The 11,788-nt window shown below is 36.5% G+C and overlaps 3 protein-coding genes across 8 annotated transcripts; 2 read left to right on the top strand and 1 right to left on the bottom strand.

Annotated features, from left to right (window-relative positions):
- The first annotated feature begins 160 nt into the window (after window positions 1-160).
- Blp (mitochondrial import inner membrane translocase subunit Tim16) lies at window positions 161-1,322 on the top strand. Its single transcript, XM_070674077.1, has one exon. The coding sequence runs from the start codon at window positions 827-829 to the stop codon at window positions 1,238-1,240; it is 414 nt and encodes a 137-aa protein (XP_070530178.1). The 5' UTR covers window positions 161-826; the 3' UTR covers window positions 1,241-1,322.
- A 234-nt stretch (window positions 1,323-1,556) lies between these two features.
- On the bottom strand, window positions 1,557-4,865 carry Exd2 (Exonuclease 3'-5' domain-containing 2). The gene is made up of 7 exons (XM_070674065.1): window positions 4,193-4,865; window positions 3,586-3,727; window positions 3,202-3,501; window positions 2,997-3,121; window positions 2,471-2,880; window positions 1,941-2,311; window positions 1,557-1,860 (listed from the first exon to the last, which is right to left on the bottom strand). Exons 1-7 carry the CDS (start codon window positions 4,471-4,473, stop codon window positions 1,660-1,662), a joined length of 1,830 nt encoding a protein of 609 aa, XP_070530166.1. The 5' UTR covers window positions 4,474-4,865; the 3' UTR covers window positions 1,557-1,659.
- A 273-nt stretch (window positions 4,866-5,138) lies between these two features.
- LOC139113139 (zinc finger protein 570) lies at window positions 5,139-9,594 on the top strand. Of its 6 annotated transcripts, XM_070674069.1 has the most exons (7): window positions 5,139-5,451; window positions 5,523-5,674; window positions 5,790-5,902; window positions 5,984-6,720; window positions 6,840-7,041; window positions 8,261-8,313; window positions 8,576-9,594. In XM_070674069.1, exons 1-6 carry the CDS (start codon window positions 5,357-5,359, stop codon window positions 8,291-8,293), a joined length of 1,332 nt encoding a protein of 443 aa, XP_070530170.1. In that variant the 5' UTR covers window positions 5,139-5,356; the 3' UTR covers window positions 8,294-8,313; window positions 8,576-9,594. The 6 variants fall into 6 exon arrangements, with proteins under 6 accessions (XP_070530170.1, XP_070530171.1, XP_070530172.1 ...); XM_070674070.1 differs by lacking the exon at window positions 8,261-8,313; XM_070674071.1 differs by lacking the exon at window positions 8,261-8,313 and having other exon boundaries at window positions 6,840-7,063.
- Window positions 9,595-11,788: the final 2,194 nt, after the last annotated feature.

Genomic DNA, 11,788 nt, shown 5'->3' with positions numbered 1-11,788 from the left:
GACTCGCCTAACGGCGAACTCGCGCGGACGGCGACCCGCTACTGCTCGCGCTGCTCCGCCGCGCGCTAACACATGGCCTCTACAGAATGCAGACTTGCGAAAGGGACCACTACCGCCGCCGCGCCAAGGTGCACCACGCGGTGCACTTTCTTGACGGGACTTTCTCGAAAGGGACCGCCACCGTCTGACTAAAGATTCGACCCGCTGCATTTTCACGCCCGAACGCGACGCCGGCGATGTTCACGTCGTTCGTGATTCGAATCGCTCGATCTTGCATCGAGACCTTTATTAATTTGCGCTCGCTTTAAAATCACGCGAGCACATTATGCGAGGCTGAATATAAAAGTCAAAGAGACCGAATTCGAAAAACTGACTGCAATAAATTATTAAACATACTTCAGATATCCTACCGAACTTAATCAAGGAGATATTAAAATAAACGATTGAAAAAGGAATAACGATACGTGACGACACTCTGGTACCGGCTGCTTGTTTATCCCAGTCTCACGGCTTTTTATAGGCGAACTCCGCGCGCAATAGTTACGACACGTTTCGTAAGCGCCGGAGGGAGGTAACGAGCGCGCGAGTTACGATTGCCGTGCGTGACGACTAGCAGGGAATAGGTTATGTTCCTCATGGCATGCGAGACCTAGTTCACATCGTGTTGCTGATGCGCCGGCGACAGTTCGGATTTCCATTAACGAACGTAATACTGAAACAGTGACCGGTTGGCCGGTCGGGCACGAAAAGAGAGAATAATTCTAACGTGGCCGGTGCGTCCACGTTTCGACTTACCGAGGTCGAACGTGCGCGGTGAGGTTAGGCCATGGCGAAGTACCTGGTACAGATCATCGTGATGGGCACTCAGGTCATCGGCAAGGCGTTCGCACGTGCGCTGCGACAAGAGATCGCCGCGAGTCAAGAGGCGGCACGACGCGCGGGTGGTGGCAAGCAAGGGGCGCAGCACGTCGCCGCTAACACTAGGACCGGTCTCACCCTGGAAGAAGCCCTTCGCATCCTAAACGCGGAACGAGTCGACCAGACGGACGTGATCGAGAGCAACTACAAGTACCTCATGGAAGCTAACGACAGATCGAAAGGAGGCTCGTTCTACCTACAGTCCAAAATTGTTCGCGCTAAGGAACGCATAGACGAGGAGCTAAAGAACCAGGAAGGAACGACACCACCGACGTCGCAAAGAGGATCAACGAGCAGTCAAACAACCTCCAGGCAGCCATGAGATTCATCCCTAGTCTAAATTTACTTATTCTAGACAGCTGTACATAACGTCGTAATAAATAGTAAATTCTGATACGATAAAATGTGGTTTCTAAGTATAGAATTTTGTTTTCTGTCAAATATAAAAAGTTTGTAAATATGTAATATGATGTTAAAAACCTGAAAATTAAAATGTATATTTTTTTTTCTAAGCGTATAATGTCAGACTTTCAAGAATAAAGCGTTATATAGTTTTAATATTATGAAATTTGACAACTTTTATACTGGTGCATCACGCTGTAAGTAAAGCGTAAAGATAAATAAAATGAGAAGTATACTTATATGTATATATATTCGGGAGATATATTGATTCATATAATTCAGTCTTTCAAAGTCCTCGCTCTTATACGAGACTTCTCAGTTATAATATACAAATTCTAGCTACTGAGTTAATCCAGCTGCCTTCGCATCGTCCGCATCAATTCTATTTTGTGCTTGACGTATGATCAATCGCTCTTGATTGTGGCGTATAGACCATAAACTTGGCAGGTATTTTGGTTCCATTGTTAAAAGAAAATGTTCTCTCCACATACGTTCCAATTCAACGAGTCCACTTTCTTGCTTTTGAAAATATTGTACTACCTGTCGAATAAAATCCAAATACATCGTACAAGATTTTATAAAATTTATCTCAATAGTTTTAATGGCCTTAAACTGAATACCTTTAAACCATGCGGCTGATACTTCGTAGGTATCGGCTTCTGTATCAGTGCGTTCTTCAACTGTTCGTTCAGAGCATTAAGCAGATCCGACGTAATTTTCTGCTGTCCTGTATACTGCAGAATATAATCTTCATACTCTTCGCGTTGCTTTTGAGGTAACGTAAATTTTTCCTTCAAAGCTTTAACAGCCGAATGCAGCTTACGACGGGTTTGTAAGTAATTGTCTCGTACGTGTGTTATTGGCCCAATTAATGGTGCGTCACACATGTCTGCTAACTTTTTTCTGAGCTGCAGATCATAGTTGTTACTGATTTCGTGACACGAAGGACATAATAATAATACATCGTGAGATTGATGTGCCTTCATTACCACTAAAAATAATATGCATTTCACGTTATAAATATAAAAAGTAATATTTTTTATATACGGTATATATTATCTTAACATTTTGCAATTCATTAATCGATAGAAATATTGTATTTTGCAATTTTAATATTATATAATAAATAAATTATCACAAAAATACTTACGTGGGAAGTACTTCCGATATTCTCGTGGCACAACATTTTTTCTAATAAATTTCTCCGTGCATCCGCACACTACACATTGATTAAGTTTCACCTGTGTATAATATTGTCCAACTTCTCCCAATGCACGGCCAGACGGTTCGAAATTCAATCTCACTGTATATGGATCCGAGTCTACAAGTGTTCCTAGATTTTTCGCAATATACCATTCTGCTTTTTTGCGATCGCACGTACACAGTATATCTCCATCAGGCGCTTGTAAATAACAATTATGATATAATGGTTTAACTCTGGTAGGTATCGAATTTTTACGCTCGTTAATTGTATTTTTATCTACTAATGATTTATTCTTGGTATTTAAAACGTTATTATCACTAACATTGTCCGCACTTGGTGAACGTTGAGCCTTGAACCTTAAACAGACACATGCATTTATTAATGTTATAAAATTAGACAAACAATTATGAATTTTTTTTTATCCTATACATATATGTGCAATTCTAATCCGTGTCGTATAAATTTTTTATACCTCGTATCGACTGTTTTAGCAGGTATACCATGAATCCGCACATTTATATCACTACTTAATACATTATACAAATAAATTCCCAATCTATGCCATAATGAATATTTTTCTTTTTCTCTTTGCATTATCTGCAACAAAATTAAAATATGAAGCAGTTTAAAATCGTCCGCATTACCTATATATAAAAGATATGTTTTAAATTTCTTACTTTATGATAAACGATAACAGATGCAAGGGCATCACAAGCAGCATATGCAACTTGTTCGTCGGTCAAAGTGTTAGCATTCCAATCGCCGCACCTGACTTCTATTATTTTGTCCATCTCAATATTAAGATATTCTAAACTCATGGCAGCTAAACTTTTCCGACTCGGTAAATTAAGACTTTCAGCTAACGTTCTTAAATCAAGAGTTCCATTAACTCTACACCCATAATCCTTTACAATTTTCTGTCCATCTTCAAACGAAGAGATTCCCACTTTAAGAATGTGCTTACTAGCTAATAATTCCTAAATGCACAAATGTAATATCGTTAAAACTCAATGCTGTATATAATTGCAGATAATTTAATTATAAATTATTTAAAATGTTACCTTGAGTTTAGGTGGAATGTATCCAATTTTTCCAATGCGAAACAAAGCAACTACTCCATTGAAAGTAGCAAGTTGTAAAAGAGAGACAGGTCCTTCTTTTACCCATTCGCAATCGAAACCCAATACACCATCAGACAAATCACTATATTTAAAAAAAAAACCATATGCAACGAATTAATAAAATTTCGTCATAATAAAAAACCATAAATAACGTTTCAACTTAAAGGCATTCAAATCTATAAAGTAGACTGGAAAGAGAAACATTTATTGCAGGAAAACAATTGCTGTTGCTAAATAAATTTAGGCATAAATTAAAATTTTTTTTATTATAATAATTGCTGATTTTTTTTTCAATTTTAATAACATGTAGGAAATTCAGAATTTTGTGAGAATAGCAAGAACACTTTATACATATTGTTCGAATATGATGAGAATCACCTTGGCATGACTGTCTCCAGAAAAAAATGTAAACATTAATTATGAAAACAGCTATTTCAACACATTGTGGAAAGTAACATGAAACAACAATATGTATCCGTTGTAATATTTCAAAAGATAGATAGAAAAAATGCCTAAAATGTATGTAATAAGTTCTTAATATGCTTACCAACGAATACGCTGTACGGCGTAATCGCACTTTTCCGGAGAGTCTGCGAGAATAATCTTGTCTAATATAAGCTTAATTTCTTTGTTCTCGTTAGCATCCTTGTTGTTGTTACTATCAGTATCTTGCTCATCGCGTTTGGCTTTTTTAGTGCTATCTCGGTTGTTAATATTTTTATACAAGTGTTTGACGCTGCGAAGCACGTTATGGCGATACTTCGATGCCAAAAAAACGAGTCCCACGGTCACGCAAACGAGAAACATATTGTTACGTGCAGGAACCATTAATCAAGGAAGAAGGAGAAACGCTTGAAATTAAGCGCAATCAATTCGATTTTTTAAAATCAACGTTATATATACAATTCTTTCGGTCGTACGATATACATATAGAAATATATATATATATATATATATATTTTTTTTTTTTAAACACGTACGCGAGCTACACGTTTTACGTTACAATATTCAAATGAATGTCAATCGCTCTTAATGAGCGATCGAACTATCGCACGAGAATTGTAACGATCCCGGCACCTCGGCACAACGATCGCTAAACAATGGTAAACTCTCAGATTCGTCTCGAAGGTATTTGTAATAAAACTAGAAACGGCAACCCGAAAAATTCGCGCGGAATCATTCGACTAGATAAATCTACGATTATCTGAAGTCGCGGTCACGCCTGCTCGTAACTGCTACGTAAAAAGAAATCATCTCGGTGAACCAGCTCCGATCCCATCGAAGTTTCACGAACGAGGTTCAAGGGACCCCGTAGCTGAAAGAATCACCAGCGCACGCGGCTACGGGTATCACGTACGACTAACAGCGTGGATCCAGCTTCGAGCGCGCTTCACCCGTCGTTAAATTCTACCGGCACCTTATGTTTTTCATACGATAAGTACAAATAACCTTTTCCGACTTCCCTTTCCCTGTTCACGAAACTGAGGTAGTGATGGGAGCCAGCCGACGCCAAATTAATTCCCGCAAAGTTCAGTACGCGCCGCCACCGTCTTCAACGACTGACAAAGACGAAGTCTCTTCAACGCTAGCTCGCTCTTTCTGAATTACGATTACGCTTAATTTTGATTTTAAGGTTATGTGCGGTGTTTGTATATAGTCTGCAAGGTGGTAAAATAATATTCTTAACACGGTGAGACCCCGTCGTAGCATAATGATAACCTGCGCGGCCGATAATTGTCCCTCTACTCAAGATACGAGGATAGACGGCAACTTGATCACGCTTTTCCCCTTTCCCGAAGACGATCAGTAAGTGATCTTTCTATCATAATAATTAATGCATGCATGTACAACCGCTAAAGCTTTTCTGTCGAATATAGGAGAAAAAATCAGTGGCTTCGCAACTGTGACTTATTGCTAAGTGACGATGAACCGTTGTACCTTTGTGAGCTTCACTTTGAGGAATCTTACTTCACTGAGTCTAAAGATTTAAAGCCCAATGCTATACCCACCATATTCGATAAAAAAGAAGGTTTGTAAGCCAAACTATATCTATAGAAAAAAGCATAATGCATGTATAAAAAGTAAATAGATTATTTGCTACAAAAAATCTGTGTGTAAATTAAAAAAATATATATATATTGTAGAATTGCTGATAAAACAAGAAGAGATAATGTCACAGACAACACCACCAAAACAAAAGCAAATTAATGAGCTTACTTTAAGGACACCACCTCAAAGTCCATTTGTACAGGATAATGTAAGTTTATTTTTTATTTAGTAATACTGAAATGTATTTATATTAATATACATTTATATTTATATTTTAACTTAATTACAGATTGAGGATTTGTTTAATGAAAATAAAACAAATATACCAATGGAACATGTAGTGACTGTAAATGGTTCTACTCTATCGACATCCATAACAGATGAAAACTCTCAGAAAAATGTATATCGTTTGGTAATACATATTGATAAAATACGGGGTAAACCTCGCCCAAAATGTAAAAAAATACCACCTCAGATAACGGTTAGTAACGACTCTAAGAGCGCAAAAATGAATGAAAATGGAACAGTAAAGAAATTTCCATTACGGCCATTACGCATTAAAAAGATTTGTGCTGAAAATTGCTGCAAACTGAAAAAATGTATATATAATGCAAAGCTGATATTTCAATGTGAAGTATGCGAGAAGCGTTATTTTCCCAAGGAACAAGATGCTTTTAAAAACTATCCCTGCATTAAATGTTCTAAAGTTTACACGAATCCTCAAGCATTATATTTTCACATTAGAAAGCACTTTATATGTGATATTTGTTTGACAGAATGTAGTTCTCAAATAACGTTTGACAAGCATATAAAATTGCACGTTACTACCGATCCAAAACGTCCATACAAGTGTCATCAGTGCCCTAGGGTATTTGACATGAAAAATGATATTAAGCAACATTATTTGTTGGAACATAAAATACAAAATACCCCGATTCAAGTTACTTCACCTATAATAGTTCCTAAACAAAATAATTCTTTCTGTATAAACTGCAATATTAGTTTTACAAACGACCAAGCTTACAGGTAAGCTCATATTTTTATCAAAAGAACTTCTAAGGAATATTATTATTTTTTAAGAACATTTTCTTTTAATTTTATGTATTATTTGCATATTTCTTATATATTTTTTTATTTTTTTACAGGGATCACATGAGTTCTCATGGACAGAATGAAAGCATTACATGTAATATTACAAGTGACGCCAACAACATTATATCTATACCAAATCCTTTAACCGGAAGTCAAATAGGTATTCTACAAGCCGTGAAATTCAGTTGTCGGGTATGCTCTAAAGAGTTTGACAACGTTAAGGAAGTTGACTTGCATACGAGGACTCATTTAGAGGTACCTGAAGAAGGTCACAAATGTAATATATGTAAGAAGTTTTTCGAGAACAGCGTGGCATTTAGTCAACATTTAAAACATCATTTATCGCGCGCACATCCCTGTCCAGTTTGCTCAAAAGCCTTTATCAATAAAACTACTTTAAACATACATTTAAAAGTACATTCTGTGTCAAAATAATATAATTTTATTTTAATATTTTATCGCTTGTTTCGTAAATGCATTTTTCAAAAAAAACAAAAAAAATGTTACATGTGAAATGCAGTGTTTAGTAAATGCGTCACTATTGTATTACACTCACGTGTAATACATATCTTTAATAATTATACAACGATACGTAAATATACATTGAAAATGTACAATTAATATTCTCTTCTTAAATATTAAATAATCAAATGCAAAACAATTCTTTATATTTGTAATTATTAATTTATCAATACTTGTGCTTTATTATTTTTTTTCTTTTGATAGTAAAAGAGCTTTTATTAACTGTTATATATTATCTATTTTAAAATATATTTGTCATGTATAAGAGTTTTCAGAAATTTAATTTGACGTAGATCATATATGCAGTGAATGAATTTTCTCGATAGAATTATTCAGTTCTTTTTTTTTTTTTTTTTTTTTTTTTTTTTTAAAGAAAGAAATATTACAATTTTTTGTTAAAATAAATAATGCGACTAACAGTAATTTACTAGACACGTGTTAAGGCACAAATTATTATTTGTGCTTAATTATTATGTAGCATTAGCAATACCTTTAGCAATATTAAGTCTTGGAATTTTAGCCGGTTAAGATATCAAATATCCACACCATCAGAAAGCAAATTAAAAAATTTGATACTTGTAAACCTCAAATTTATATGTTAGATAAATACAAAATTTTTTATTTACAATTTTTAATATTTACATTAATATTTTTCAATGTGTTGTACATTCTTAAAAAAAAAAAAAAAAAAAAAAAAAAAAAAAAAAAGAATAAAATATAAGATCATACACAGTGTAAAATATTTAAGAAATAAAGAAATAAGTATTATATTATCATATTTGTATTTATTGACAATTTTAAACATAATAATTGTTAAAAAAACCACATGTAAGCAACAAAATTTATTACTTATCGAAAAATATTTGGCTACTTTTACTGATTATTTATTTATATACCATATTTACTACATTAATTTTTTCTTTCTGATTAATTTTTTTTTTTTTTTTTGCAGAAAAGGAAACAGATAGCAATTTTTGTTATTTAAATTTTCAAAATAATAAGAAGGTAATGACAAAAAGAATCAAGAAATAAAATATTGTGTAAGAAAGAGAAGTTTTTGTTCGTGTTGCAATATAACTGCATTAAGATCATTATTATTTTGACATTGTAATGTTCCAAAAAAAAAAAACAAAAAAAATTAGAAACTCGAATCCTAAGCTATATCATTTTTTTTAAAGATAAACTGCATTATGCAAAAATCGATTCTAATTATTCACAAGAGGAATCATATGGAGCAAATTGAATTATTTGCTTTTTTTTTTCGCAGAGTATCGATCAGAGTGACAAGTGCGAGTGATAGAGAGATTCAGGACTGAAGAAGAGTACAACCACAATCTGAATGAACGAATGGAGGAGCGAACGAATAGCGATAATAGTGTCCTTTGAGACGCCGCGATGCTCTCGTGAAACGCACGCAGAATGATCCTGATTTTTACAAGCGAATGAAACGTCCAGAAGTCAGCGGCAGCGCTTAAGGGGCACCTGGGAGAAGGGAAACCGCCCCCGATACCTAAGACCGAAAAGGTGCCGACGACGGCAACCCGCTGCGGAACAATCGCACCGATGTTCACGGGTCGCCCACTGTCAACGCGGACCACTTCAAACGTAGCCGGCATCAATGTGTTTATTTGGCCAACGTCAAATTTACTCGTGGAAAAGGGGAGCTCGAATCGATACGCCGCCGACGGCCACGGGGTACACATGGCGACGGCATTTCGCCGCTCTATTTTCTCGTCGCCCTAGAAGACAGCGAGCCGATCGTTTTGTATCGCGGGGGATTTGCTTCGCAGCTACGGGGCGTGGCTGCCGTAACCCTGTTGTAAGCTCTTGACTTTCGTTCATCGAACTTAAATCGAGCACGGGCGCGGTGATCCGATTGCGGGCAGGTTTATGCGACGGTAAGTTTCGGAAGGTCCCGTGAAACGATTTCGAGTTCTTTGACGGAAACCCGCATAATAAATCTAGTACACGAATTCAACATAAGATGCTCAATGAGATAATTTGTTTTACGTCTGTGTTTTAAGAATCTAAATAGATTTCAATAGAATAACAGTAAATAAATTATGCAAATTGAATAATAAATGTGTACAGACAATTCTTTAATTATTTCTTAATTAGCAATTCTATTTCGATAAGTTTATTCGATTTTATATGTACTAGATTTACTAGAAGGAACCATGCGTGGGTTATTTTTTAAGACAACCCAATTACAAGCCACAAAAAAAAATAAAATTATACGACTCACCAATCTGCATACAGCGGAGGTGTAGAACTCTGCCGGTGACTGTAACATAAAGAAATATATTAATGTAGACACGTATATTACTTAAAAAAATTAATAAAAAAGAGTAAAAGTTTTTATTTAATAAATATTTAATTAAAAAAATTTATTCTCACCTAAAAGATGCTCCGCCGATGCAGGATGCCCATCCCGAGCCTGCTCCTCCTCTCAGAGGGACGTGACGAGTCATCCTTCCGCGAACAAGTCACTCGCGAACGCGCCCGAATTAATTACTCTCGCGAAAATTAATTAACACTGTCGCGCGTTTTTTTTTCGGCACTCCCGCAAATAATAATCGTAACAAAAAGCGCCCGATAACTATCGGCACACCCGAAGCGACCGACGAACCGGCTACGGTTCGTATAATAATATTTCGGCGTGCGGCACTATTTCTCACTGATCTGTAACAGAAAAATAAAAATAATTATTTTGTGGATATTACATTTAATTAAATAAAATAATAAAAAAATGTTGCCAAAAGTCTAAAGTATTTTATTTCGAAGATAAATTAATACTTACCCTGGGGTTGCTCCGCTGGGGCAGGATACCCTTCCTGGGCCTCCTCCTCCTCTCTGACGGAACGTGTCGAGTTGTCCTTCCGCGCACTGGACATTCGCGAGATAGTCCGCGATATACTCCCGTGAAACTCTCGATCTCGACGTAAGAAACCGAACGAACGATGCCGAGATCTCGCGCTAAACGGCGAATGAAACGAGCCACGATATTAAATGTTCTCCGCGCACTTAATGTTCCTGAAGTTCTTCCAAAATCACTTGCTTGATACGGGACGAGAACCTCACCGGTGACGAAGAAGACGGGCGAGGTGCGGACCTCACGTCCGAACAAGAACAATCGCCGTGACCCGCTGAAGTGTCGATGAAGGAGATGGCGCGTGAAGCAGGTCGGAAATACCAGACGCCGCGACTTTCATGTCGGACGCTCCTTGTGCTCCGTATCGCAACGTAACCTTTCTTTTCCGAAGCATTATTTCGAGAGACGAAACGAAGCACGGAATGATGAGTAGACTGATAGGCATGCATTAAATAATTGTTCGCTCCCGAGTCGACAGCGTCGACACTCGCTTGTTGTAAGCGAGAGTATCTTATCCGCGGTCAAAAATATACGTAGTTGCGGAGTGATTAGTACATGAAAGACAGATATGGTATTTGCTTCGGTCGACGGCGGCTAGCGTACGTGACCTTGGCGCGGGGTGCGTCGAGGTTCACACAAAGCACGTGCGTACGTGCTCGCTGAGCACCGGTCACGGAGGACTGGGAGAGAGCGCGGTCTCTACACCTCCCCGCACTCGGCGGCCGAGAGTGGGGGAAGTCACGTACGCTGGCCGCCGTCGCCGCTCGTCGCAGCAAAATGCCATATCTGGCTTTCGGTGCATTGAAATAAATTGAAATAAATTGAATTAAACATTGAAATAAATAGAATAGGTAAATGAAACATTCGTAGGTTTTGTAGTGCAACGTATACAGAATTAAACGGGTGAAATGTTTGAAGAAAATGTTAGTAATAAGTTAATTTATAAAATTAAAAAAAGAAAAAAATTTATACCTTTACTGCAATTGTAAAATAAATGAATAAATATATGTAATAAATATATAATTGAATAATATAATATATACGTATGATTTTATCTTGGTTATTTTAAATTTATGTAATTTTTAAATTCAAATTTTTCATTAATTAAATGTAGTTATTTTCTTTGGGACTTCATCATTTCTTCAAAAGCTTACCAAAATTGTCAGACCCTACTGTCGGATCTTGCGTTATAGAAATGTATGATGGCATTTAGCAACGCTTTGTTACGTTTAAAATAACGACTGCCAAAATGCCAGATATTCCTGAAAAAGTTTGGCTTCTTAATTCGCCATGGTCCTTTCCGTTTAGGCGTCGAGATGTGCGTACACATGGGATTCAAAATCAGAACATTAAAAGCGACATAGGGTCGCTGCGTGACAAATCACGTAATTCGCCATGAACAGTTTGTGAAAATAACTCTCGAGATGTAGGTTCGGAGGATAGCTCTCAATTTCTTTCTATTTAATATCTAATACAAGTATTTTCTCAGACATTGTTTATATGATGCGTAGACTATATCTTCTTAAATCTTGAAAAAGTTATATATTTTTTCCCTCGCAGAATGTACGTTGATTAAAGTTGAAGTAATATAAATACATGATGCATTAA

The sequence above is a fragment of the Cardiocondyla obscurior genome, linkage group LG02 (assembly GCF_019399895.1).
Source record: "Cardiocondyla obscurior isolate alpha-2009 linkage group LG02, Cobs3.1, whole genome shotgun sequence".
NCBI lineage: Eukaryota > Metazoa > Arthropoda > Insecta > Hymenoptera > Formicidae > Cardiocondyla > Cardiocondyla obscurior.
Note: the sequence above shows the minus strand (reverse complement) of the source record. Positions and strands in the feature narration are given on the sequence as shown.

Coding starts and splice junctions, on each gene's coding strand:
- Exd2 (XM_070674065.1), bottom strand. CDS start 4,473: ATGGTTCCTGCACGTAACAATATGTTTCTCGTTTGCGTGACCGTGGGA. Junction 3,122..3,201: donor CTGTTATCGTTTATCATAAA/GTAAGAAATTTA, acceptor ATTTTGTTGCAG/ATAATGCAAAGAGAAAAAGA. Junction 2,881..2,996: donor GCTAAAACAGTCGATACGAG/GTATAAAAAATT, acceptor TGTCTGTTTAAG/GTTCAAGGCTCAACGTTCAC.
- LOC139113139 (XM_070674067.1), top strand. CDS start 5,357: ATGATAACCTGCGCGGCCGATAATTGTCCCTCTACTCAAGATACGAGG. Junction 5,452..5,522: donor CCCTTTCCCGAAGACGATCA/GTAAGTGATCTT, acceptor TGTCGAATATAG/GAGAAAAAATCAGTGGCTTC. Junction 6,721..6,839: donor ACAAACGACCAAGCTTACAG/GTAAGCTCATAT, acceptor ATTTTTTTACAG/GGATCACATGAGTTCTCATG.
- Blp (XM_070674077.1), top strand. CDS start 827: ATGGCGAAGTACCTGGTACAGATCATCGTGATGGGCACTCAGGTCATC.